Source organism: Bufo gargarizans, chromosome 4 (genome assembly GCF_014858855.1).
Source record: "Bufo gargarizans isolate SCDJY-AF-19 chromosome 4, ASM1485885v1, whole genome shotgun sequence".
Lineage (NCBI taxonomy): Eukaryota > Metazoa > Chordata > Amphibia > Anura > Bufonidae > Bufo > Bufo gargarizans.
In genome coordinates, this window is record NC_058083.1 from 217100786 (window position 1) to 217126798 (window position 26013).

The window sequence follows — 26013 nt, forward strand, 5'->3', positions numbered from 1 at the left end:
CTCACAGGTAACTTTAGACCTTCTTTGATCTTCCTGGAGCTGATTGTTGGCTGAGTCCTTGCCATTTTGGCTGTTCTTCTATCCATTCGAATGGTAGTTTTTCGCTTTCTTCCACGTCTTTCAGGTTTTGGTTGCCATTTTAAAGCATTTGCGATCGTTTTAGCTGAGCAGCCTATCATTAAGGGCAATAATTGCCACCTGTTTTTCAAAGAATGAATGACCTCACTAATTGAACTCCACACTGCTATTATTTTGAACATGCCCCTTTCAAGTGATTGAATTATAGAGAATCAGCAGCATGCATGTCATGACTGTTGGGTCTGTTGGATTTCTATTACTCTACTACACCTGATAGTACATTATTTGCCATGCAGACATATCATTTCTATCAAAAACAGTGATTGATCAGGTTAGTGATGTCTTAAGGGCTCTTTCACACCTGCATTCTTTTCTTCCGGCATAGAGTTCCGTCGTCGGGGCTCTATGCCGGAAGAATCCTGATCAGTTTTATCCTAATGCATTCTTAATGGAGTGAAATCCGTTAAGGATGCATCAGGATGTCTTCAGTTCCGGAACGGAACGTTTTTTGGCTGGAGAAAATACCGCAGCATGCTGCGCTTTTTGCTCTGGCCAAAAATCCTGAAGACTTGCCGCAAGGCCGGATCCGGAATTAATGCCCATTGAAAGGCATTGATCCGGCCTTAAGCTAAACGTTGTTTCGGCGCATTGCAGGATCTGACGTTTAGCTTTTTCTCAATGGTTACCATGGCTGCCGGGACGCTAAAGTCCTGGCAGCCATGGTAAAGTGTAGTGGGGAGCAGTATACTTACCGTCCGTGCGGCTCCCGGGGCGCTCCAGAGTGACGTCAGGGCGCCCCAAGCGCATGGATCACGTGATCGCATGGCACGTCATCCATGCACATGGGGCGCTCTGACGTCATTCTGGAGCGCCCCGGGAGCCGCACGGACTGTAAGTATACCGCTCCCCACTACTACTATGGCAACCAGGACTTTAATAGTGTCCTGGCTGCCATAGTAACACTGAAAGCATTTTGAAGACGGATCAGTCTTCAAATGCTTTCAGTTCACTTGCGTTTTTTCCGGATCCGGCGTGTAATTCCAGCAAGTGTGAAAGAGGCCTTACTGCTATTATTTTGGACACAACTGTAACATGGGAAGCTGTAATATTGACTTCTGGATACAAAATATAGCTAAATAAATTCCTATTCCCACAATCACAATATGTAGTAGCATCCCATATTTTTCTTTCAGGATCCCAGAAATGCTAGGTAACATAGCATGCAGACCTGTTTTAGGGGCTGCTAAATGCTAAATGTACCTAAATAAATCCCCATTCTTGCTCCCAAATGTTGCAAAATTAGCCTTTTAGGATCCCTGGAAAGCTGGGTAACATGGCATGTGGAGCTGTTATAGGGACTACTAAATGTACCTAAACAAATCCCCCTTCTAGTTGCCAGTTGTGCCACAGCTAGTCACACCATGGTAATGGTAAAGTTCGGTAGCTTGCAGAAGGTAAAAGTAAGGGTCCAATCACACGTCCGTGTGTGTTTTGTGGATCCGCAAAACACGGACATCGGCGATGTGTGTTCCGCATTTTGTGGGCCGCACATCGCCGGCACTTAATAGAAAATGCCTATTCTTGTCCGCAATTGCGGACAAGAATAGGACAAGTTTTATTTTTTGGGGGAACGGAATTGCGGACCCGGAAGCGTGGATCCGCAATTCCGGATCCGGGCAGCACATCGTGCTGCCCCATAGAAATGAATGGGTCTGCAATTTCGTTCCGCAAGATGCGGAACGAAATTGCGGACATGTGAATGGACCCTAATACTAAGTGCTCATGTACACAAGGTATTTTCTTTCCGTGTCCGTTCCATTTTTTTGGCGGACTGTATGCGGAACCATTCATATCAATAGGTCTGCAAAAAAATTTAAGTTATTCCGTGTGCATTCAGTTTCCATATGTCCGTATTTCCGTTCCGCAAAAAAAGGACAGTATTGTTCTATTAGGGGCTAGCTGTCCCATTCCGCAAAATACGGAATGCACACGGACGTCATCTGTATTTTTTGCGGACCGCAAAATACATACAGTCGTGTGCATAAGGCCATTTTCTCAGCAATTTCACTGCAGGTCTTTTTTTCCCCCTACATCTGACTACAAAATAACAAACATACAATCCAATCTCTGTTGTCATTGTTGCTTCCTCTGGTCCCCTCCTGCAGATCCTTCATCACTATACATGTTATGGACTCAATTATAGTCAATGGTGACTTAGCCCCGCCCCTTTTCTGGTTTTGTGATGTTATGCTGGTGCACACAGTCCGTCTCCAGCCGAAGATGGTGGAAGCAAGGAGAAAAGGACTCCTCTCTACCTGCAAGATTTCAGCTAAACTGCTTGCTGTTGCAGCTTGCTGGCAGTCTCGCAGGCATATCCAAGGGACATTTTTATATGTGTGTCTAATTATTTAGTGTTTAAAGGGAGCCTGCCACCAACCTGACCAGTTTTAAACCGATCACATAGTTCCTTGGGACCCAAATGTTACCTTTGTTTAGTTTTTCAGATTTTTCAGAATTGCCCCAAAAACATTTTTTATCATTTGCTAATGAGCCATCGCAAGTGTCCTGGGCGGAGAGTTTGCTGCAAGTGCCCGGCCAGCCCTGTGTCTGTGTGACATCATATTTCCCTGTAGTCCCTTAGAGCGTCACCGCCGCTCTCGAGCATGCGCAGTGTTCTGCCCACTGTGGGCACAGAGATATGCAGTCAGCATGTGTCGGTTACTCTTGTCTGCTAGTGCTGCGCCACTTCTGTCACTCCGATTTTGCACCAGTAATCAGCGCATGCGCCCCTGGGCACTTGCGATGGCTCATTAGCATATGACAAAAACGATTTGGAGAATCTGAAAAACTAAACAAAGGTACTATGAGATCAGTTTAAAACTGGTCAGGTTGGTGGCAGACTCCCTTTAAATGTTTAGTGCCTCATTAATCCAAGATGGTTCTGATTTGGCTCTGTTCACATTTCATTTTGCTACATATTTTTATTTTATTAGACAAACTGATGAAGAGACAAATGATGACGTCTCAATGACACCTCTTTCACTTTTGGTGAGAAAATACATGAAGTTTTCCAATAAATTGCAGGGCCCTGGATACGGCATCATCACGCTGTTCTCAGCACTGCTAGGCACGTACTCTCCCCTTACAACCTACGTATTTAACACTTTAGTAATATTTTACCGATTCACTGAATGGTTAACAGTGGCGTCCTCCCGATTTATCCGTGTGCTAAATCTCACAACATCACAATGGATCTAATGGCACAGGCCATCTTATCCTTATTTTACTTCCCTCGTTTCTTGTTGCTGTGGAAACTAGGCATCTTCAGTTGCTATGGTTATGAAATTGGTTAGGTAAAAGAGAAATGAGGGTGATACTGGAAATTGGCACTTCCCTGACCACAGAGATGGTGTGACCGGCGGAATATTATATCATTACCCCAGACTTGTTACTTGTGAAGGAGTGAATAGCGTCATTACCTGGCATTTGCAAGTAAGCCTCATGGCATTTTGTGTACGAATAATTTTAGTTTTGCCTGCCATTATATGTTTGGGTGCTGGTAACTCATAGGCGTCAGTTCACTGAAGAAAATGACAATTTATAGGCTGGGTTTTCATGTTCAGGTTTCTTGATGGAGTCAGGAGCACATTCAAAAAGAGAAGTCTTAGGCCTCATGCACACGACAGTTTTTTTTCACGGCCCGCAAAAACGGGGTCCGTGGGTCCGTGATCCGTGACCGTTTTTCCGTCCGTGGGTCTTCCTTGATTTTTGGAGGATCCACGGACATGAAAAAAAAGTCATTTTGGTGTCCGCCTGGCCGTGCGGAGCCAAACGGATCCGTCCTGAATTACAATGCAAGTCAATGGGGACGGATCCGTTTGATGTTGACACAATATGGTGCCATTTCAAACGGATCCGTCCCCATTGACTTTCAATGTAAAGTCTGGAGTTCTGTTATACCATCGGATTGGAGTTTTCTCCAATCCGATGGTATATTTTAACTTGTAGCGTCCCCATCACCATGGGAACGCCTCTATGTTAGAATATACTGTCGGATATGAGCTACATCGTGAAACTCATTTCCGACAGTATATTCTAACACAGAGGCGTTCCCATGGTGATGGAGACGCTTCAGGTTAGAATATACAAAAAAACTGTGTACATGACTGTCCCCTGCTGCCTGGCAGGTGCTGCCAGGCAGCAGGGGGCAGACCCCCCCCCCCCCTGTTTTTAACTCATTGGTGGCCAGTGGGCCCCCCCTCCCCTATTGTTAACTCGTTGGTGGCCAGTGTGCGCACCCCCCTCCCTCCCTCTATTGTAATAATAGCATTGGGGCCAGTGTGCGCGCCCCCCCACCCCCCCCCTCCCTCCCTCTATTGTAATAATAGCATTGGGGCCAGTGTGCGCGCCCCCCCAACCCCCTCCCTCCCTCTATTGTAATAATAGCATTGGGGCCAGTGTGCCCCCCCCCCCCCCCCGATCATCGGTGGCAGCGGAGTAGAAGATTCATACTTACCTGGCTGCTGGCTGCTGCGATCTCTGTGTCCGGCCGGGAGCTCCTCCTACTGGTAAGTGACAGGTCTGTGCGGCGCATTGCTGTCACTTACCAGTAGGAGGAGCTCCCGGCCGGACGCAGACATCGCAGCAGCCAGCAGCCAGGTAAGTATGAAAATCTTCTACTCCGCTGCCACCGATGATCGGGGGGGGGGGGGCTGTGGGGGGGGGGGGGTTGTGCGCACACTGGCCCCAATGCTATTATTACAATAGAGGGAGGGAGGGGGGGGGGGGGGTTGGGGGGTGCGCACACTGGCCCCAATGTATTAAAACAATAGAGGGAGGGAGGGGGGGGTTGGGGGCGCGCGCACACTGGCCCCAATGTATTAAAACAATAGAGGGAGGGAGGGAGGGGGGTGCGCACACTGGCCACCAACGAGTTAACAACAGGGGAGGGGGGGGCCGCACAATGATATTCAAACTGGGGAGGGGGGGGGGTCTGCCCCCTGCTGCCTGGCAGCCCTGATCTCTTACAGGGGGATATGATAGTACAATTAACCCCTTCAGGTGCCGCACTATCATATCCCCCTGTAAGAGATCGGGTGCTGCCAGGCAGCAGGGGGCAGTCTTGTACACAGTTTGTAGTGTATTCTAACTAGAAGCGTCCCATCACCATGGGAACGCTTCTGTGTTAGAATATACTGTCGGATCTGAGTTTTCACGAAGTGAAAACTCAGCTCTGAAAAAGCTTTTATGCAGACGGATCTTCGGATCCGTCTGTATGAAACTAACCTACGGCCACGGATCACGGACACGGATGCCAATCTTGTGTGCATCCGTGTTCTTTCACGGACCCATTGACTTGAATGGGCCCGTGAACCGTTGGCCGTGAAAAAAATAGGACAGGTCATATTTTTTTCACGGCCAGGAAACACGGCTCACGGATGCGGCTGCCAAACGGTGCATTTTCCGATTTTTCCACGGACCCATTGAAAGTCAATGGGTCCGTGAAAAAAAATGGAAAACGGCACAACGGCCACGGATGCACACAACGTTCGTGTGCAGGAGGCCTTAGGCTGAGTTCACACGGGCGTGACGGATTTGTTCAGGATGCATCCCGGGTGTACTGCAACAAACCCGCTCGAGTAGGCACCCAATTTCAGTCAGTTTTGACTGCGATTGCGTTACGTTGTTCAGTTTTTATCGCGCTGGTGCAATGCGTTTTGAACGCGCGTGATAAAAAACTGACTGTGGTACCCAGACCTGAAATTCTTCACTGAAGTTCAGGTTTGGGTTCGGTGTTGTGTAGATGTTATTATTTTCCCTTATAACATGGTTATGCCCAGAATGCTTAGTAGGTGGTCAATTGAGGGTTAAAAAATAAAAAAATAATTAACTCACCTCTTCCCCTTGATCGCGTAGCTGCCGGACTCTTCTTTCTTCTTTAATCATGAGCTGCCGGCTAAAGGACCTGTGGTGATATGTGATTGGACCATGTGATGTGATGTCACCACAGGTCCTTTAGCCGGCAGCTCATGATTAAAGAAGTAAGAAGAGACCGGCAGCTACGCGATCAAGGAGAGGAGGTGAGTTAATTATTTTTTATTTTTTAATACAATAAAACAAAAAATAATACAGTGAATAGACTGTCATCTTAGCAACCATGCGTGAAAATCACACCGCATCCGCACTTGATTGCGGATGTTTGCGATTTTCACTCAGCCCCATTCACTTCTAAGGGGCCTGCGTTGCGTGATAAATGCACAATATAGAGCATGCTGCGATTTTCACGCAACGCATAAGTGATGCGTGAAAATCACTGCTCATGTGCACAGCCCCATAGAAGTGAATGGGTCCGGATTCAGTGCGGGTGCAATGCGTTCACCTCACGCATTGCACCCGCGCGGAAATCTCGACCGTGTGAACTCAGCCTTAGGGGGAAATTTATTAGGACCTCCAGTCTTAGGCCACATGCACATGACCGTATCCATTTTGCATTAATCCCTATTGTAGAACTGCCCATTCTTGTGTGCAAAATGGGCAAGAAAAGGACATGTTCCATCTTTTTTGCGTAACAGCCACGCAGACATACCGATGCAGACCGCACACAGTGTGCTGTCTGCAATATTTGCGGCCCGATTGAAATGAGGTTTGCATCTGAAAAATGCAGATCAGACGCAGAAAACAGATACGGTTGTGTGCATGAGGCCTTAATAAAGAAAATATAAACTGGAGTAAGAAGTGGCGCATTATAAAGGCCTCTTTATAAATATGCCGCATCTTACTGGAGCCCATGCACCCAAAAAATAAATCCATGCCAACTATGAGCTGGCACATATTGGCGCTATGATTTATATCAGTTTCTAGAGTAAATTATGCACACGGCCGTTGTTTTGGTCCGCATCCGAGCCGCAGTTTTGGCGGCTCGGATGCGGACCCATTCACTTCAATGGGGGCACATTTGTTTAAAAAATAATTTGTTTAAAAAATAATTTTAGAGATATGTAAATGAGCCTTGTAGGGTGCCCAAGTTAGATTGCCGCGAGCTCGTGCATGCGCAGTGCCGGTTATAGTGTTCCTTCCCTGTGCTGGCATCAGCCTCAGGGAAGGAACTGCGCATGTGCGAGCTCGTGCATCGTGATATTACGGCAATCTGTGAAGAAAGGAGAAGATTCGGAGGACATAGGCGGTGCTGGGCTCCTTCACAGGCAGGTGTGGCTGGGTACCAGGAAGGTTAGTACAGCCCCTTGGGCACCTTACAAAGCTCATTTACATATCTCTAAAATAATTTTTTAAACTAAATAAAAGCACAGCCCTATAGGACCGGTATATTGCGGACATGATCTAGCCGTGCATGTCCGCAGCTCTATAACCGAAAACGAGGTGACAGAATCCCCCTGCGGCTCTTCTGTACAAATACTAATCAATATTCTCCATTAGCCAATCCTGATGCAGCCTGAAAGAAGTGTCTGTTACTGGATCTGCGGTTTCTCCGTCCTGCTCCCCCTCAGCAATGATTCCTTCACCCAGTAGAGTGATCAGAAATCCATTTCCTTCGAGCTTATGAACTACTGTATAAAATGCTGTAGATCGCCATGGAATTCCGTGACGTCGTTTCAGACAGAATTAAATATACTCCTAATGGTGGTCTCTTTGTCCTGGAGACCCTGCCGTCTCAGCCGCCCGATGCATCTAATATAACAAACTGGGTGGCTTCTTAAATACTCTACCCAGTTTTTATATGGAGGCATAGGCTGGCACAGAATATCTGTATGTACTTTGGCATGTTCCACTTGTGCTAGGGGCCCACCCAGGCTCAGGGGCCCTTTCCTGTGGGACAGTTTGAGCCTGTGTCTGCATGGCGGAGCTGCTGTCCCGATGCAGCTAAAAGCAGCAAAGCCACGCAGACTACTAATGGAAGAAGCGGTAACCCCTTCTAGTTTGCCAAGGACAGCAAGGTTTGCTAAAAGTCCTCCATTAAACTGCAATGAGCTGTAACCTCTTGCAATAGTAATCTGCAAGGACCTGCCGCTCCTAGCAGCATCCTAGCCGCGTGACAAGACCCTTCTATAGCAAACCCGTGTGGCACTAATTGCAATGATTTCTGTGCAAGTACAGGTGAAGCACATAAAAATCACATGCTTCACCTGTAGCTTTAGCAAAACCACATAACTGCTCTTCAGCCACACCAGGTACAGGAGTTCTACATAATTAGGGATTACGACTACATGCTGCAAATAAAGTCAAATATTTACAGCAGGGCAAATTATTATTATGGAAAGCCAAAACGGCAGTGTGAAAGTAGCCTAACATACACTGTATTTTATACTTGGTAGTGGACAAGCGTAATCACATGCTCAAGGTTTCCTGCACATTGCGGAGGATGACTATCATGAAATGCTTAGCATACTATCTCATGTTTAGGCCTCATGCACACAAACGTTTTTATTTTTTCTGTTTACGTTCAGTTTTTTTGTGTTCTGTATACGGTCATTTCAATGGATCAGCAAAAAAAGGAAGGTACTCCGTATGCCTTCTGTTCCGTATTTCCGTTTTTTCATTCTGTTCAAAGATAGAACAGTACTGTCCCCTAGGACATGTTCTATCAGGGGCCAGGTGTTCTGTTCCACAAAAAACGGAATGCACACGGAGGTCATCCGTATTTTTTGCGGACCGCAAAATACTGAAAAAGCCATATGGTTGTGTGCATGAGGCCTTAGTGTTATGTGTATTTCCCCATTTTAAAGTCATTGCATCAATTATTCCAAATTACTTGGTGGTTCACACCTTGCAGTATCCATTTGTGACCACTTCCTCCAAGTATCATGCACCTGAACGAGTAACTGTCAGTGAATGGCTAAACAGGCTCTTGCACGGGTTACACAGTGATGTTCATACTGTTCTCTCTTCTGGTAATAAGAATAGTGCTATCACCATGTGGCACACTGTAATACTGAAAGAATGGCTGACGCAACGTGCTGTCAAATAGTTGCTAGGGAGATGAGAGCGTATTCAGAATATGCTGTTACCATGTGGACAAGCAAATAATAGAACAGCGGATAAGTATTTTAATGAGCTCATATTAGTGGTGTATTAAAATTATTACTCTCATCCAGATACCAATTAGCCAATGTCCTGCTATCGTCTTGCATGTGAATCTTAAGTAACTATTCAGAATAGTAACGGGCAAAACTTTTCTGTAAAAGACAGTGGTGGCGTTCACATTTCCATTTCATTTTCCGTTCTTCTGATCTGTCACAAAACAAAAATCTGGATCCTGTAAAAAACAAAAACCCAGATCCTGTGCATCAGTTATCCACAGGATCCGTTTTATTAAAGGATCCTGTTGCACATTTGGCATCCGTTTGAGCCATTTCTGTCTGAGGTCCATATTTTAGATGGAAAAAACGTCCTGCATGCAGGACTTTTTATCCATATAAAATAACGGATCTCTGACAAAATGGCTCAAACAAATGCCAAATGTGCAACAGGATCCTTTAATAAAACGGATCCTGTGGAAAACTGATGCACAGGATCTGGGTTTTTTTTTTTTTTACACAATCTGTTTTTTTTCGGAACGGAAATTAAACAGAGATGAGAATTCTCCCTTAGTCAGCACCTCCTAGCAAGTAGGCTCATGTGTGTGACTGCAATGAAAAAGTGACCAAACACCAAATGTACCAGCACTCTACAGACACTAATGTGTAATATTTTCATAATTTTAAAGGGGTTGTCTGGGAGTTTTCTAACTTCACCTAAAAGCAGAAAATGTTAGAAAATGAGGGGGGAAAAAACTGTTGCCCCTGATAAATTCGCTATGACTCAAGCACCAATGCTCCTGTGGTCCCCTTTGGTCTTTATGTTTATTTTCATGCAGTGATGACCTGCTATACAGCCACATGACCACTGCAGCCAATCGCTGGCCTCAGCAGTCTAGTGTGCTACATGCTAGCATCACCGCTCTAAACTGCTGTACTGCTAAGGTACATTTACTATACTTGCACATTTGATCAAGCTGTGTGAACCCACCTTCAACGATGCCTTGTGGTGAGATTGCTTTGTAGTGGGCTGGCAGAGCGGCTGCCCATTGATGTTCTCATGCCCATATAAGTTTGTTATCCTCTTTAAACTAATTTGAGGATGTGGGGATACATAGTCTTCTGTATACTAGTTGTTTGAAATAAATTTCAAGGCTTGCAATTTCCCACTAAGAGCCAATGTGGACTGGAATTTTTTTTTTGCACATCCTGAAATGCCAAATTTATTATCAACTTGATCTAGAGGGATGTTCTAGAAAAAATGTGGGCAAGCATCAATAATAAGATTAAAAAAATAAAAAAAAATTCTATAAAAGAAAGCCTGCCCAATTACATATGATCATATGAGTGCGGGACAATAGTCCCGCGGGCGGCTCAACGTGCACAGCATCATTGTAATCTATGATGCTGTGCGCTACCGTGCACCCGATCAATGCCGCTGCGGGACATATGGCCTGTTCACGGACCATATATCTCGGAGGGCATACGGTCGTGGGCAAGAGGCCGCCGATTACCTGATGAATGAGCAAAAAGCTTGTTCATCTAATAATTGGATCGTTTGTGTAGGCAAATTGTGGTATGCAATGCACAGGCACCAACTGTATGTGAAAGGTGTGGAGGCACGGACAGAAGACCGCATCGCGCCTTCTAGATTGCGGACCCATTTAGCTGGGCCGCAATACAGGCACCAGCCGACAACGGTTATGTGCATGAACCCTAAAGCAAAAAGTTAAAGTGCAAAAATAGTATTTTATTTTTAGAAAAAAAAAAAAAATATATATATATATATATATATATATATAAAACATACAAATTTGGTATTAATGGGAGCAGCACTGCAGTGATGAGCACTGTCCACTACAATGTTGGCAGTGCTGTGAAGTTCTGGCCTGACTTCCAGTGACGGAGGCATACCTGATCTGATTGGCAGGAGTGAAGAGTGTCAGACCCCCACCCATCAGCTAGTGATGGCCTATCCTGAAGACAGGCCATCACATAGAAAATGCTGCACAATCCCTTTAAGTTTCTTTAACTTTAGCTTTTTATAGTCTCCACAATCTTTTTCACCTTTTTATTTTGTGCTCCACAGTAATTCATAAAAGATAAACACACGCTATGTAGACATGTTGTGATTTCAGTAGTCTAAATGTAAAATTTTGCACACATAACGCCCTAACTCTCCCTAAGGCCTCATGCACATGACCGTTCAGTTTTTTTGCGGTCCGCAAACCGCGGATCCGCAAAAAACATAAGCCGCCCGTACGGGTGGACCATTGTAGAAATGCCTATTCTTGTTCGCAAAACAGACAAGAATAGGACATGTTATTTTTTTTTTTTGCGGGGCCACGGAACGATGCAACGGATGCGGATGCATCTTTGGCAGCCCCACTGAAGTGAATAGATCCGCACCCGAGCCGCGAAAACTGCTGCTTGGATGCTGACCAGAACTACGGTCGTGTGCATGAGGCCTAACTCTCTAATCATTTTACCTGCAGATTCCACCAAAGCCAGGTTCTTCAACCGACAGTCCGTTAGCAGTTCTTGAAGCTCTCGGTACTTGGTGTTTAACGATAAAAAGGGAATATTTCTCAGCATAATGTCCTCAACCCGTACATTGTACCTCCTGGAACAGAAATATAAAAGAATAATCTATCTGGTAGACTGCGTTAAACACATGGTTTTGGCTATTAGGCAGTGCGTCTTTTCCTATGTCAGTACTGGATGAAGGAAGAGGGAATAAATAAGGTGCTGATGGATTAAAACTAGGGATGAGCAAATTTCATATTTTGAAGTTCGTGTGCGGGTTCGTGTTGTGGTATTTACTGAATTGCGTTATGGATTCCGTTACCACAGACCATAACGCAATTCCATGACGGAATGCATAACGGAAAGCCTTTAGAGGCATTCCGTTATTCATTCTGTCATAATAGAAGTCTATGGCCTGCATAATGGATCCGTGCGGTTTACGTTATGCAGGACAGGACTCCAGCATAACGTAAACCGGATGGATCCATTATGCAGGCCATAGATTTCTATTATGACGGAATGGTTAACGGAATGCCTCTAAAATCATTCAGTCATGGAATTGCGTTATGGTCCGTGGTAACGGAATCCATAATGCAATTCAGTAAATACCACAACACGAAACCCATATACGTACTTCGAAATATGAAATTTGCTCATCCCTAGTTATAACTCACACAATTATCCATGTAGCTAAATTGTGGTTGGACCTGAAATTAGCAATACATGCACAAAAAGCTACCAATATATCTGAACTGGAGCAGCTCTGCCAATTATTGACAAAAGACAGTATCGTTATTTTCCCTTCATGTAGAGACGTTTTTCCTATGACCCCTATCTATTTAAGGTGGCACACCCAGTTACATAAGTATATTTATTTGGGTTCATTTTGGCCAATATCACATTTCTATTTATTCACTGTGACACTGCATATGCAATACTAAGCAAGTCTGTTCAGAGTCCATGCCAAAAAAACTGTATCCAGATGTTACGTGTCAGTGAAAAAGAAAATCTGATTTTCTATTCAAACACTCAGCTATTTTAGAAACACAGAAGACTGAGGGCAGAAACGACCACATCTAGTTGGCCCTTATATTATTTCCTTGTTATTTTGCTCTTAGGATAGATACAGGCAGGTTTAACAAGTTCAAGACAGGGCCATTTACCCCGACCAGGCGCATTTTCAGCTTTTTTTCCCAGTCAATGCGTTTTTAAAAGCCTTAACTTTTTTTTTGGGGTTATGTAAATCATTTTTGGGCCTTTTTTCAGTCAAACATGGGACTTTATTTTTAGGTCATTTTTATTTTAGTATATTTTGTTTTTATTTTTTATAACCTTGAAGATGTGAAAAACAGGAAAAAAAATGTCTGCTTTTCACATTTTTTTTAGCAACCCAACATGGAACTTAAATATATATCTTTTTACTTATGTCTCTTGGTCATTTTGATATATGAGATGTATGGGATATGGTAGTCGGGGGGGGGGGGGGGGGCTTAAAGCTGAGATGTGGCGTACATTCTGAAGTGCTTTTTCACATAAGGTATCAAATATGTCGAATGTAAAGAATAAATTATTTTTCAACAGAGTCTTACTAATGTACACAGCACATTAAAACAGCATGATAGCAGGTTAGCAATGATAAATATGTCCAGACCTGAGGCGGATTAATTAACCCCTTAAGGACCAAGGGCGTGAATGCTCATCCTAAATGGCCGGTACTTTGTTCCCCCGGACGAACACTCTTATCCTCCCTCCCCCCATGTGTGCTATTACTGACAGACGGATCCCTGCTGCATCCACCAGCATCGGTGATTAGGCCAACCCCTTATATGCCACGGTCAGCGCTGGTTTGCGCTCCATCCCTTTGTGCTTCCGTGGTGGTTGTGGCTGTGCCTCCGCAATGCGGACCGTTGGATGTGAATCGTGGACCCCATTCAAGTGAATAGGTCCGCGATCCGCATGCGGCTTCCCCGCGGTCTGTGCCAGTGCATTGTGGACAGCAATTTGTGGTCCGAAGAATGGGCACGGAGCCCTTACGTTCGTGTGCATGTAGCCTAAATCTTAGATAATCAATATTGATATGCTATCAAGTTATTAGAGAGAAAAATCCCTTTAAATATGACTTGCACTACTATTTTTGGTCCTATTTGAGGACCTATATATAATCAATTATTTAAACTTAAAGGGGTTGCTTACTCATACCCCTTGACATATGCGTTTGAGAGTAACCTGATGTCATATCAGAGGCGGTATCCTTGCTCATGACAGAGGCTCTAGTTCAGGTGGACCCAGCCTATCATATTCATTGTCTGTGGGTAATACTGTGTTTCCGCTGCTGCTGGAAAAATGGATGCTCAGCTGGAGTTTCCCTAAGGATAATAGGCGATCTGGCAATCATTCTGCTGGTTCTAACATAACAAGGGCTTCTCTGCATTTTGTTCTGATGTGGAAACTGGTTCCCAATTTACTGCAAACAAGACAGTATAATTTAATACAACACATTCAATACTCACTCTTGGTGCCCAAAGCCCAGCTCTGGAAGATAAGGCAATTTTTTGATGCGAATAATACTGTCATACAGGGATGGCTGCAGACTCTGAGCCACTGCATTAGCCAGAATGACGGCAATCATCACTGGTAATATATGAGAAATCTGTCCGGTCAGTTCAAAAACAATCACTGCTGTAGACACAGTATGAGTGACTGCTCCTGAGAGCGCTGCGGCACCTGATGGAGGGAAGGAGGCAGAGGTATAAGAGCTAAACCTGGAGAATAATAATGCAATGAGACACAAAGAGATTTCTTACCTACAACTGCATAGCCACCAGGGACAATCCGATATGTGCTGCCATCACTGTGAATACCATCTGGGAACCAAGCTGCCATGCTCTCACCAACTAGCCTGCCAAATGCAGCACCTAGTATAAAGTTGATTTGATTATATTTTAGGGTGTATGAAGTATGAAATATTTTGCAGTATAAATATGATCACAAGACTGAAAAGTATCTTAAGTCAGGGTGGGCCTAGTTCCTCTGAAGCCAAAGAAATACTGCACTATGGACTAAATGTACTGAACAAGACTCGTTGATCATCATCTGCCAATTACTTCTAGTTGAATGGTTTGCCAACATTTTAGTGAGCCCGGTAACAGAGAATCCCATGTCTGGATGACTTTATATGGTGACCATTATTGTGTCTTGTAGGCAATCACTAATCCTAAGTTACTTGGCTCATAATGAAAAAGAAATGTCAAGGTATGTGAAGATACGATGGCATTTCTTACTAATTGCCCCTCTGTCGGAAACAGTCAGGCTCCCAGCAATTTCAATGCAGAATAACGATATTGTCAAATTCCTTTTCAAATGGTATATCTGCCAAGAAACCTTTTGTATGGGAATGTGTGGGACATAAGATATATACACCGCACATTAGGTTAAGTCCTCCTTATGTCTATCCACTGTAGCTAGTGTTTTAGTCTAAGGGTAGGTCCATGTACAGTTTTTGGAGGAGGCGTTGAGGCAGTAAGGGGGAGAAATATAAGTCCTTCTTTTGTACTTCCAAATCTTTTTGAATCCACTTCTGGCTTTGGCTTAAAACCTGCAGAAAAATTGTCCCCAAATCCTCCTCCAAAAACCCCTCCATATGAACCTACCCCAACACTCTGGAACGCCTGAAGAAAGTCCATCGCTTCTTTTTGCTAATGGCTTATTTTATCACTCCAGTCTGACTTATTTGAGAGAAATTTGAGTACTATGTGAAAGTATCCCTGACAATAAGAACTCTGGGTTGAAGTGTTTTCTTAAATCAGGCTCGGTTGTGACAGATGTTATTGTAGAAAACAATGGGTACTGCCGAGCTGCCAAATTGGACGTAGTAATCATTTGTGTAGGAGGTCCGAGCATAGATGACTGCTGTTATGTCTGAAATTCTTAGGTAACTCATAAACAAAAAGGGAAATTTCCAGATTTTTTTTTGCAATAAAATGTAACTGGGATGCTATGAGAAAGTTGGGGAGCATCTCTGTTGTACCATGTAAGATAGGGATTGGCTAAACAAGAGTAGAAGCAGCTGGGCGACATTATGGCAAAGCAATAGTGCACCAAATGGAGCTGCCCACAGTGCACCGAAAACCTTATTTGCATAAACCTGTAAAAACATTTCCCAGGAATAGAGGACCAGATTTGCAATTGCGGACAAAAATAGGACATGTTCTTTTTTTTTCGGGAACGGAATTGCAGACCCGGAACTGCCCCATAGAAATGAATGGGTCCGCAATTCCGTTCCGCAAAATGCTGTCGTTGGTGCTGGAGCTCTGCTCCAGTCCAGGGTGTTCCATCTGTCCAGTGAGGGCCACCCTTGTGGTCATCACTGTCATCCCGGTGTCTCCTTCCCTTCCTGTCCCCATTTGTATGGAGTGGGTTATGTATCCTGGGTATGAGCCGTCCTACCATCCAGGTCCGCTCATACTGTCACGGCGGGGAGTGGGGGAAACCCCCCACCATGTGGTGTCAAAAGATAAAAGAGGATCAGCGTGGCCAAAAGGAGTAATAAGGGAGCAGGTCACCTCCTAAAGAGTCCCTAATCCTCGCCCTAACTCCTCACCGTATGAGCGGACCTGGATGGTAGGACGGCTCATACCCAGGATACCCCGGACCCCGAGTCGCCCTGATAATCCCTCACCAAGGAGCAGGGAAGAGACAACCTGTTCATCCCAGTAATGGAGGAACAGGGGTTTCTATCTGAGGCCAGGCTGCAAGGAGGGGGGAACACATACAGCAAAAGGAGATGGCAGGTAAGCAAAACCAATAACACACTTACCTGCCACAGACACACTGAATGGAACCGGTGCACTAGTGCTGCTGTCCACACCAACATTAAAGGACACAGCACACACCACAAACCACACAGGAACCCAGGACACCCATAGCAGCAAAAACATGAGACAGGGGAATGTCTAGTAAACATGACACCAAACATGTAACACCAAACTAGACATACAAACACCCTGAACATAACCCACTCCATACAAATAGGGACAGGAAGAGAAGGAGACACCGGGATGACATTGATGACCACAAGGGTGGCCCTCACTGGACTGATGGAACACCCTGGACTGGAGCAGAGCTCCAGCACCAACGACAGCTGAAGTACAACTGACTCCAGCCAGGAAACCACAGAAGAAAAGCCAAGTGACCACACCCAGTCAGGGAGTTAACCCTTACAGCACCAGAAAGAGGGAGGATACCACTTAAAGGGGAAGTGCACATGATATGGTTCTGATTCTGGATCTGACCTAATAGTCAGGTAAGGTTGATGCACTGCTCCGAATGGTATGAAATGATTGGCATACGTACGCCTCGAGAGATCACACACAGACTGTCACAGAGAAGTCAATGCTAGATGTTCCGTTTATTCAGATTACATGATTTTTTATAGCAGAAAAAGGGGAACTTTATGACTCGGCTAATTTAATGATCTAATTGTCACATTACTAAGTCCCATGATAACGTATCACATTATCACTCCATACTTTAGCAAAAGTCAGCATTATGTCAGCAATATGTCAGCAATTTCAATATCATAAAGTGATTAGTAAGGGATTATTAAGGGAGCTGGCTGCTACTTCAGGGGCCATTTTGTTAAGCAAACTGTTAGATATAATACAAGCAAGTATACATTTGATACTAGATATATGATTCCACAACACACACACAAGCGTACCAAACACGTAACCACCGGCAACAGCATGCGTGGCAACCATGTCACGGCAATCACCCAGAAGGCCGAGACACTGCCACTGCATGCTCTCACAGCAAGAAGTGTGGCAACAGTGTCATAGCGTACACCATAGGCCGTGACAGTGGGTGACCTACAGCGATTTTTTTTTGTGAGTGCAATGCAACATTGTACTTTGTACCCCTGACACAAAAATATAATAGTTAATCCGTCTGTTAGTTAGGTGCACGTCATATGCCCATTTATTGCATGAAGTACACCTGACTGCATATGTGACAGGGAAAATAATATAGTTAATTTGTCTGTTAGTTCAGTGGGTGACCTCAAAGAATGAGGAGAGCATCAAATAAGGGATGTGGTCGTGGTGCTGCTGGGGTTGGTGGAGCTCCTGTTGCAGGGAGAGGACGTGGTCAATCTGTGCCAGCTACACGCCCAAATGAAACACCTGTGACAGAACGTTCAGCGTTATTTTGTAGGCCCGAATACCGGTGTACGAATGGTGAGGCGAGAACAAGTAGAGGCGGTAGTATATTGGGTGGCTGACAGTGCCTACAGTTCCTTCACATTGTCTCCCACCCTGTCCCCTGCTGAAAGCGCAGAATTGGCACCTGCAGCCCATGGGCATCTGTCTTTCACCTCACCCCCTTGCAAATCAGCCAAGCAGTTTGAGCCCCAAGTCATGCAGCAGTCTCTTATGCTTTTTGATGACTCAGCTGGCACGGTTTCCAAGGGCCGTCCGCATAGCTCTGCTCCAGAAGTGGAAGAGATTGAGTGCACTGATGCCCAACCACATATGTTTCAGGATGTGGACATGGGAGGACCACCGCAGCACGTCTATGATGATGACAAAAACACAGCTGTCAACTGTGGCAGCTTTTTGCAGTGTGCAGACTAGAAAGGAGGGCAGGGGTGAAGAGTGGGTGGAAGATGATGTGGAGGATGATGAGGTCCTAGACCCTACATAAAAATCAAGGTCATGCGAGTGATGTGTGCAGTTCGGAGAAAGAGGTGGTGGTCACACAGCACCAGCCGCACAGCAAAAGAGGGAGCAGTGTGCAAAAGCAGAGTGGCCGTCCCCTAGCCAGTACGCCTGCTACTGCCCCCCGCATCCAGGGACTGAACACACCAAAGCCAGCTCCAAGGAGTTCCCTGGCATGGCAGTTCTTCAGACAATGAGCTGACGACAAGACATGAGTGGTTTGCACGCTGTGCAATCAGAGCCTGAAGCGAGGCATAAATGTTCTAAACCTGAGCACCACCTGCATGACCAGGCATCTAAATGCAAAGCATGAGCCACAGTGGAGTAAACACCTCAAAAACCATGAAAGATCTCAGGCTTCTCCTGGTCCATCTTCTGCTGCAGTCTCGGCCTCTTCAGCCCCCTCTGGAGTGACAGTTACACCTGCCACCCTGCAAACAGAGGATGTGGCAGCAACGCCCCCACGTCTGTCACTGTCACCAAGCATCTCCTCAATGTCCCATGGAAGCGTTCAGCTGTCCATCTCCCAAACACTGGAGAGAAAGAGGAAGTACCCCCCTACCCACCCATGATCCCTGGCCCTGAATGCCAGCATTTCAAAATTCCTGGCTTTTAAAATGCTGTCATTCCGTCTGGTGGAGACGGAAACTTTAAAAAAAACTTATGGCGGTGGCTGTCCCACAGTACGTGGTTCCCAGCCACCTCTACTTTTCCAGGTGAGCCATCCTCGCCCTGCACAACAAAGTGGTGGACAAAAGTAGGTGTGCACTGCGCAACGCCATCTGTGGCAAGGTCCACATAACCACCAATACGTGGACTAACTGCACACTGGGTAAATGCACTGGTGACTGGGCCTGAGGCGGATAGCAGTTTGGCGCATGCCCTTCCGCCACCGAGGATTGCAGGACCTTTCTCTTTGCCTCCTGTTGCCTCCTCCTTCTACTCCACTTCCCCCTCTACCGCCTCCTCATCTGGTCAGCGTAACAGCTTCACCACCAACTTCAGAACAGCCAGGGGGAAAAGACAGCAGGATGTTTTGAAACTTATCTGTTTGGGGGACAAACTCCACACCGCGCAGGAGCTGTGGACGGGCATGGAACAACAGACCGATGAGTGTTTGGTGCCAGTGAGCCCCAAACCCGGCCTGGTGGTGTGCGATAATGGGCAAAATCTCGTAGCAGCTCTGGAACTAGCCAGTTTGACGCACATCCCTTGCCTGGCGCATGTGCTGAATTTGGTGGTGCAGAGGTTCCTGAAAAATGACCTCGATATGTCAGAGCTGCTGCAGAAAGAGCGGTCCGTTTGTGCACGCTTTCGGCTTTCTCACCCTGCTGCTGCTCGCCTGTCTGTGCTGCAGCGTAAATTCGGCCTTCCCGCTCACCGCCTCATATGCGACGTGCCCAGAAGGTGGAGCTCGACCTTGCACATGCAAGAGAGACTGTGCGAGCAGCAGCAGGTAATAGTGGAGTTTCAGCTGCAGCACACACGGGTGAGTCGCTCTGCAGGACAGCACCACTTCACCACCAACGAGTGGTCCTTCATGCGGGACGTGTGTGCCGTGTTGTGTTGTTTCGAGTACTCCACCAACATGGCCAGTGCCGATGATGCAGTCCTCAGCGTTACTATCCCACTTCTATGTCTCCTTGAAAAAAACACTTCGGGCGATGATGGAAGAGGATGTAGCACAGGAGGAAAAGCAGGAGGAAGAGGGAAGTCATTTACAAGTGGCTCGGCGGGTGGGTTCCTGCACCAACAGAGGCCAGGTACACAATTGTCCAGCCACGGCACAGTTCTGGAGGATGATGAGGAGGAGGAACCATGTTCACAGTAGGGTGGCACCCAAAGCAGCTCATGGGCATCATTGGAGGGTGGCTGGGGGGATACAGAGGACACAGACGATACACCTCCCACAGAGGACAGCTTGTCGTTGCCTCTGGGCAGCCTGGCACACATGAGCGACTACATGCTGCAGTGCCTGCGCAAGGACTGCCAGTTGCCCACATTCTAACCAGTGCTGATTACTGGGTGGCCACGCTGCTGGATCCCCGCTACACGGACAACGTACCGTCCTTAATTCCGTCACTGGAGCGTGATCGGAAGATGTGAGAGTACAAGCGCACGTTGGTAGACATGCTGCTGATGGCATTCCCACCTGACAGTGGAAGCACAAGGCGAAGGCAGAAGAGGAGGATGAAGTCGCCAACGCAACTGGGGCATTGCCAGCACCTCAGAAGGGAGGGTTAGTATGGCCAAAATGTGGAAAAGCTTTGTCAGCACGCCACAACAACCAGCACCACCAGCTGATACGGAACGTCTTAGCAGGAAGCAGCATTTCAGCAACATAGCGGAACAGTACGTGTGCACACGCCTACACCTACTGACTGATGGGTCTGCCCCCTTTAACTGTTGGGTCTCCAAAATGGGCACATGTTCTAAGCTTGCCCTTTATGCCTTGGAGGTGCTGACCTGCCCTGCGGCCAGTGTATTGTCCGAACGTGTGTTCAGCACGGCAGGGGGGGGTGATCACAGACCAGCGCAGCCGCCTATCCATGGCCAATATGGACAAGCTCACGTTAAAATGAACCAGGCATGGATCCCTCGGGACTTGTCCGTACCTTGTGCAGAATAGACAAGTATACTGGCCGCACCCAGCCATTGTTATACTCCAGCTCTTTGTTTTCTTTTTTATATTTCCCAATGTCTTGGGAAATATTTATAACAAAAATTTATGACAAAAAACAACTACAAAAATAGTAGTGGCTACCTCCTCCTCCTCCTCCACCACCGCTTCCACCTACACCGCCATTATCAGATCATTATTTTTAACTTTTGTTTTATTTTTTATTCTATGTTATTTTAATTCATTTCCCTATCCACATTTGTTTGTTGGGCAATTGTCCTGCTCTTATCCCTATTTTGCTTCCGTTTGCAGCCCTCTAGCCCTTTCTATGACTTTTTTAGAGCCATTTTAGTGCCCCAAAGTTTGGGTCCCCATACCCATGGACTTCAATGGGTTTACGGGTCAAGTTCAGGTCAAGTACGGGTCCCCAACCAGAACTTTGCGGCGAACCCAAACTTCCAGGTGTTCGCTCAAACCTAGTTAAAATCTATTTTGGAGATGACAGACTCCCTAAAATCCCACTTGTTACTAGACTGAGGCATTAGTCTGGACATCACATACATCTTTAAAGGTATACTCCTTGACACAGCTACACAAATCAGCAGTGAAAAATGTTTTTCTAGAAGTAGGATTCTCTCAAAGAATAGCGGAAATACACAAAAGATATAAAGGAATTGAAAAAAAAGCCACAGAAAAATCTGGTCTACTTCAGGGACGTTCTTTTCAAAGAGGTAGTCTTTCAGTGCATTTATCCATTACCCCCAGTACAGATGGCGGGTGTATACCAATGGCTTGGAGGCCAGTGATATAAAACCACGCATTAGAGCTCCACTGGCAGCTGTCAGTCTGATTTATTTCATTTTAATTACAGATAACAAAATAAAGGTTATTAATCATACGTCAGTTAGTGATTTTCATAAATGTCCGATCACAACTTTCTCCTGACCAACTATGTTGCTGCTAAAAAAACATTGTGAAACTCACCAATTACAAATACTGGCATGAACGCTCCACATGGAACTGGAAGTGTAGTGGCTAGTGCAGACATCCAAAACTGAGAGAGAAAGATGGTTGCAAACACAAGGGTAAGACAAAAAAAGTAACAAAGAAAACAAGAAGCAAAGAGTAAACAAAATATTGAACACATGGTACATATTTATACCAAGTTCAACCTACCTTCATTAGAATGAAGACCACCAGAGTGACAAACACATTGGTTCTCGGGCTTTTCCATGCGTTGGAAGCACCTCTAAACATGAAGTCCTCAGAGACCCCTTGTTGAGCCCATGTACAGTTATCAAACAGTGATACCAAAGTCTCTTTTTGTGTTAGCTGAGGAGAAAGGAGGATATAATAAGTGTAATACTTATTAGACTTTTCAACTGTGTTGTTATAATACTACCACCATTCACCACCAGCAGACTTACCTGACCAGCCATGAACTGACCAAATCCTGGTGGGAAAGTCAGAGTAGATATGAGTAAAGTGACCACAGCAGGAAACAGAAGACGCCTGCAGGTTAAGTTTCAGCAATCAGTGTGCTACTCAATAAGAAATCTGCAAATCTCACTTTAAGGGTGCATTCACATTACCGTATTTTTGGGTCTGCATCCGTTCTGCAATTTTTCGGAATGGGTGCGGACCAATTCATTTCAATGGGGTCGCAAAAGATGCGGACAGGACACTGTGCCCCGCAATTCCGATTCGCGGCACCACAAAAAAGATAGGTCATGTCTAAGAATAGGCATTTCTGTCATAGGGCTGGCTACACGGTATCCATGTTACACGGACACCGGCCATGTGCATTACGCATTTTGCGGTCCGCACCTGGCCAGCACTTTAAATAGAAATGCCTTTTCTTGTCCGTGTCTGCGGACAAGAATAGGACATGTTCTATTTTTTTGCAGAACGGAAGTGAGGATGCAGACAGCACACTGTGTGCTGTCCGCATCTTTTGCGGCCCCATTGAAAATGAATGGGTCTGGCTCAGTTCCCCATCCGGACCCATTTTTCGGACGTGTGAATGGACCCTTAGGCTAATTTCACATGAATGGGTCCTGTCCTGGAAACACTCAGTGTGATGGCCACATTTCCCAAACGACCACTGCTCCTCTGACCTGAACTCACAGCATCATAATGATTTATGATACAGTGAATGACTGCCCAACCAAAGGTCTACTGTACTGTACTCGCATAATACCATAAGTATTACAACAGACCTGTGGTCAGACAGGAACTCACAGACCATAAATCATTATTCAGTTCAGAGGAGCAGTGTTTGGTTCAGAAAATGCGGCCATGACACAGAACGTGTTTCCCAGACCATACACGCTCCATGTAAAATTAGCCTAGGGGTAAAGCCAAATATCTCCATTTCTGTTCCATTACAATACACGGCATGTTATGCATTGCATAGTGGAATTACATTCAATGATTTCAAGGGTTTATTAAACATCATGGGATGGGCACCACTAATTCATAAAGATGCTATCAGCATGTAAGTATAGGAAAGTAGATGAAAAAAGCAAACTACATGTCAAAAACTGATGCACACTGTATGACAAAAAGATAAAGCTTTATTGGACAAGTTAGGCTACTTTCACACTAGCGTTTTGGTTTCCATTTGCGAGATCCGTTCAGGGCTCTCACAAGCGGTCCAAAACAGATCAATTTTGCTCTTAATGTATTCTGAATGGATAAGGATCTGCTCAGAATGCATCAGTTTGCCTCCGTTCTGCCTCCATTCCGCTTTGCAGCGTTTTGGTGACCGTCTGACAAAACTGAGCCAAACTGGATCCGCCCTGACACACAATGTAAGTCAATAGGGACGGATCAGTTTTCACTGACACAATTTGGCACAATAGAAAACGGATTTGTCCCACATTGACATTCAATGGTGTTCAAGACGGATCCGTTTTGGCTATGTTAAAGATAATACAAACAGATCCGTTCTGAACTGATGCATGTGGTTGTATTATCTGAATGGATGTGTTTGTGCAGATCCATGACGGATCTACACCAAATGCGAGTGTGAAAGTAGCCTTAAGGCCTCTTTCACACTACCGTTTTTTGTTTCCGTTTGGCGGGCCGTTTTTTGCGTTCCGTATACTGTACCATTCATTTCAATGGTTCCGCAAAAAAAAAAAAACGGAATGTACTCCGTATGCATTACGTTTCTGTATTTCCGTTTTTCCATTCCGTTGAAAGATAGAACATGTCCTATTATTGCCCGCAAATCATGTTCAGTGGCTCTATTCAAGTCAATGGGTCCACAAAAACAGAACACATACGGAAATGCATCCGTATGTCTTCCGTTTCCGTTCCGTTTTTTCTGAACCATCTATTGAAAATGTTATGCCCAGCCCAATTTTTTCTATGTAATTACTGTATACTGTATATGCCATACGGAAAACGGAACGGAAAAACGGAACGGAACAACGGAACGGAAACACAACGGAAGCAAAAAAAAACTGAACGGATCCGTAAAAACCGGACCGCAAAACACTGAAATAGCCATACGGTAGTGTGAAAGAGGCCTAAAAGATACCAAAAGCACAACACACCTGGAGGTCTCAAACTGAATATGTATGAGAACCTCCCCCGCAGCACAATGCATTAAATAGTTACAGAGGTCAAATACACTAATAAATCAGGTGTATAAGATACAATAAAGAAATAGCAATAATAAATAGACGATAATAAAATACTGTATTACTAATTCCATCCAATTAATTTACTAACCCATAGTGTGTAAAGAGATCAAAACTGAATAACTGTAACCCTAAAAAACTCATGTGCAATGTGATATTGCATGATCAAAGAACAATAACAAATAATCTCCCAGTCCCCTTCGATCCTCCTCCCTCCCACACTTCCTCATGGTCCCTTTCCTCATTTGTCCCTATATCGGAAGAAGTCTCCAGGCTTTCCTCTTCTTCAGGACCTATCACCTGCAGCAGTGATCCCATTCCCTTACCTCTCCTCCAGTCCCTCTCCCCGACTGTCATTACTCACCTAACTACAAATATTTAACCTCTCTCTTCTTGCATCTTTCCCTCCTCTTTCAAACATTCTGTTATAACCCCACTACTAAAAAAACTAAAATCTATTGACCCAACCTGCGCTTCTAACTACTAACCTGTTTCTAACCTCCCCTTCATCGCCAAACTTCTGGAACATCTTGTCTACTCTCGCTTAATAAGCTTTCTGCAAACTCTCCTCTTGACCCCTAACAACCTGCCTTTCACTCTAAAGAAACTGCACTTTCCAAAGTTTCTAACTACCTCCTGATATAAAAAAAAAAAAAAGGTGAATCTGCAGTTGAAAAAATAAAAAAATAAAGCTGAGAATCAGAGTTGCTAAGCTCTATCCCTCCGTGTAGCGAAACCTTTAATTGCATAAACAATAAAGTATTTTTTCTAAGGAATGCAACAGCTGATTTTCACAAGTTGGGCATCATTTTATTCAGCAGGATCAACCCTACCAGGTAGTTTGCCTTGTTTGATAGGGCTGCTCCTGCTGACGTGTGCTCTTTAAAATTCTAATCTATGGATGGAATGGCTTAAGAAGCCATACCTAGATTATTCTGCACCTTGGTGTTCAAAAAAGTCAAACGTGCAGTGTTTACCAGTGGTGAATTAAAAAAATTCACCACTGGTAAACACTGCGCTTTTAACAACCATAAAATGGCACTAGATATGGCAGTTCGAGCTGCCATTTATTAACCCAGTCTTTCAGACCTGTTTTCTTTTTTTCTTTAGACCTCTTGTCTTTATTTTAGCAAAGCTATCACCCTCACGGCAGTAATGCAGAAGATACAACTTACTGTTGTTTTCATGTTATATGACATCGCAGAAATGAATAACAAAATATAAAGTCATAAATGACAAATAAATATACAAACCTACTAAAAATGAATTCTTACTCTACTTTGTTTGGATCCAAGCAGATGATCCAGCTATAATTTATACTGATTAGCTCTTACAAATGTAACCAGATCAGTACTTAGCTGAAATAATACATTGTCTTTCTGTTTTTTTTTTAT

General features: G+C 45.0%; 1 protein-coding gene across 2 annotated transcripts in view; it reads right to left on the reverse strand.

Annotated features, from left to right (window-relative positions):
- The window catches only part of CLCN2 (chloride voltage-gated channel 2), a 139649-nt gene that overhangs the window by 14796 nt on the left and 98840 nt on the right, over positions 1–26013 (reverse strand). For both annotated transcript variants that reach the window (XM_044289949.1, XM_044289948.1), the window contains exons 11-16: positions 22397–22481; positions 22146–22301; positions 21954–22023; positions 14441–14551; positions 14147–14360; positions 11600–11733 (exon numbers count right to left, since the gene is read on the reverse strand). In XM_044289949.1, coding sequence (XP_044145884.1) covers positions 11600–11733; positions 14147–14360; positions 14441–14551; positions 21954–22023; positions 22146–22301; positions 22397–22481 — 770 coding nt within the window. The remainder of the gene's footprint in view (positions 1–11599; positions 11734–14146; positions 14361–14440; positions 14552–21953; positions 22024–22145; positions 22302–22396; positions 22482–26013) is intronic.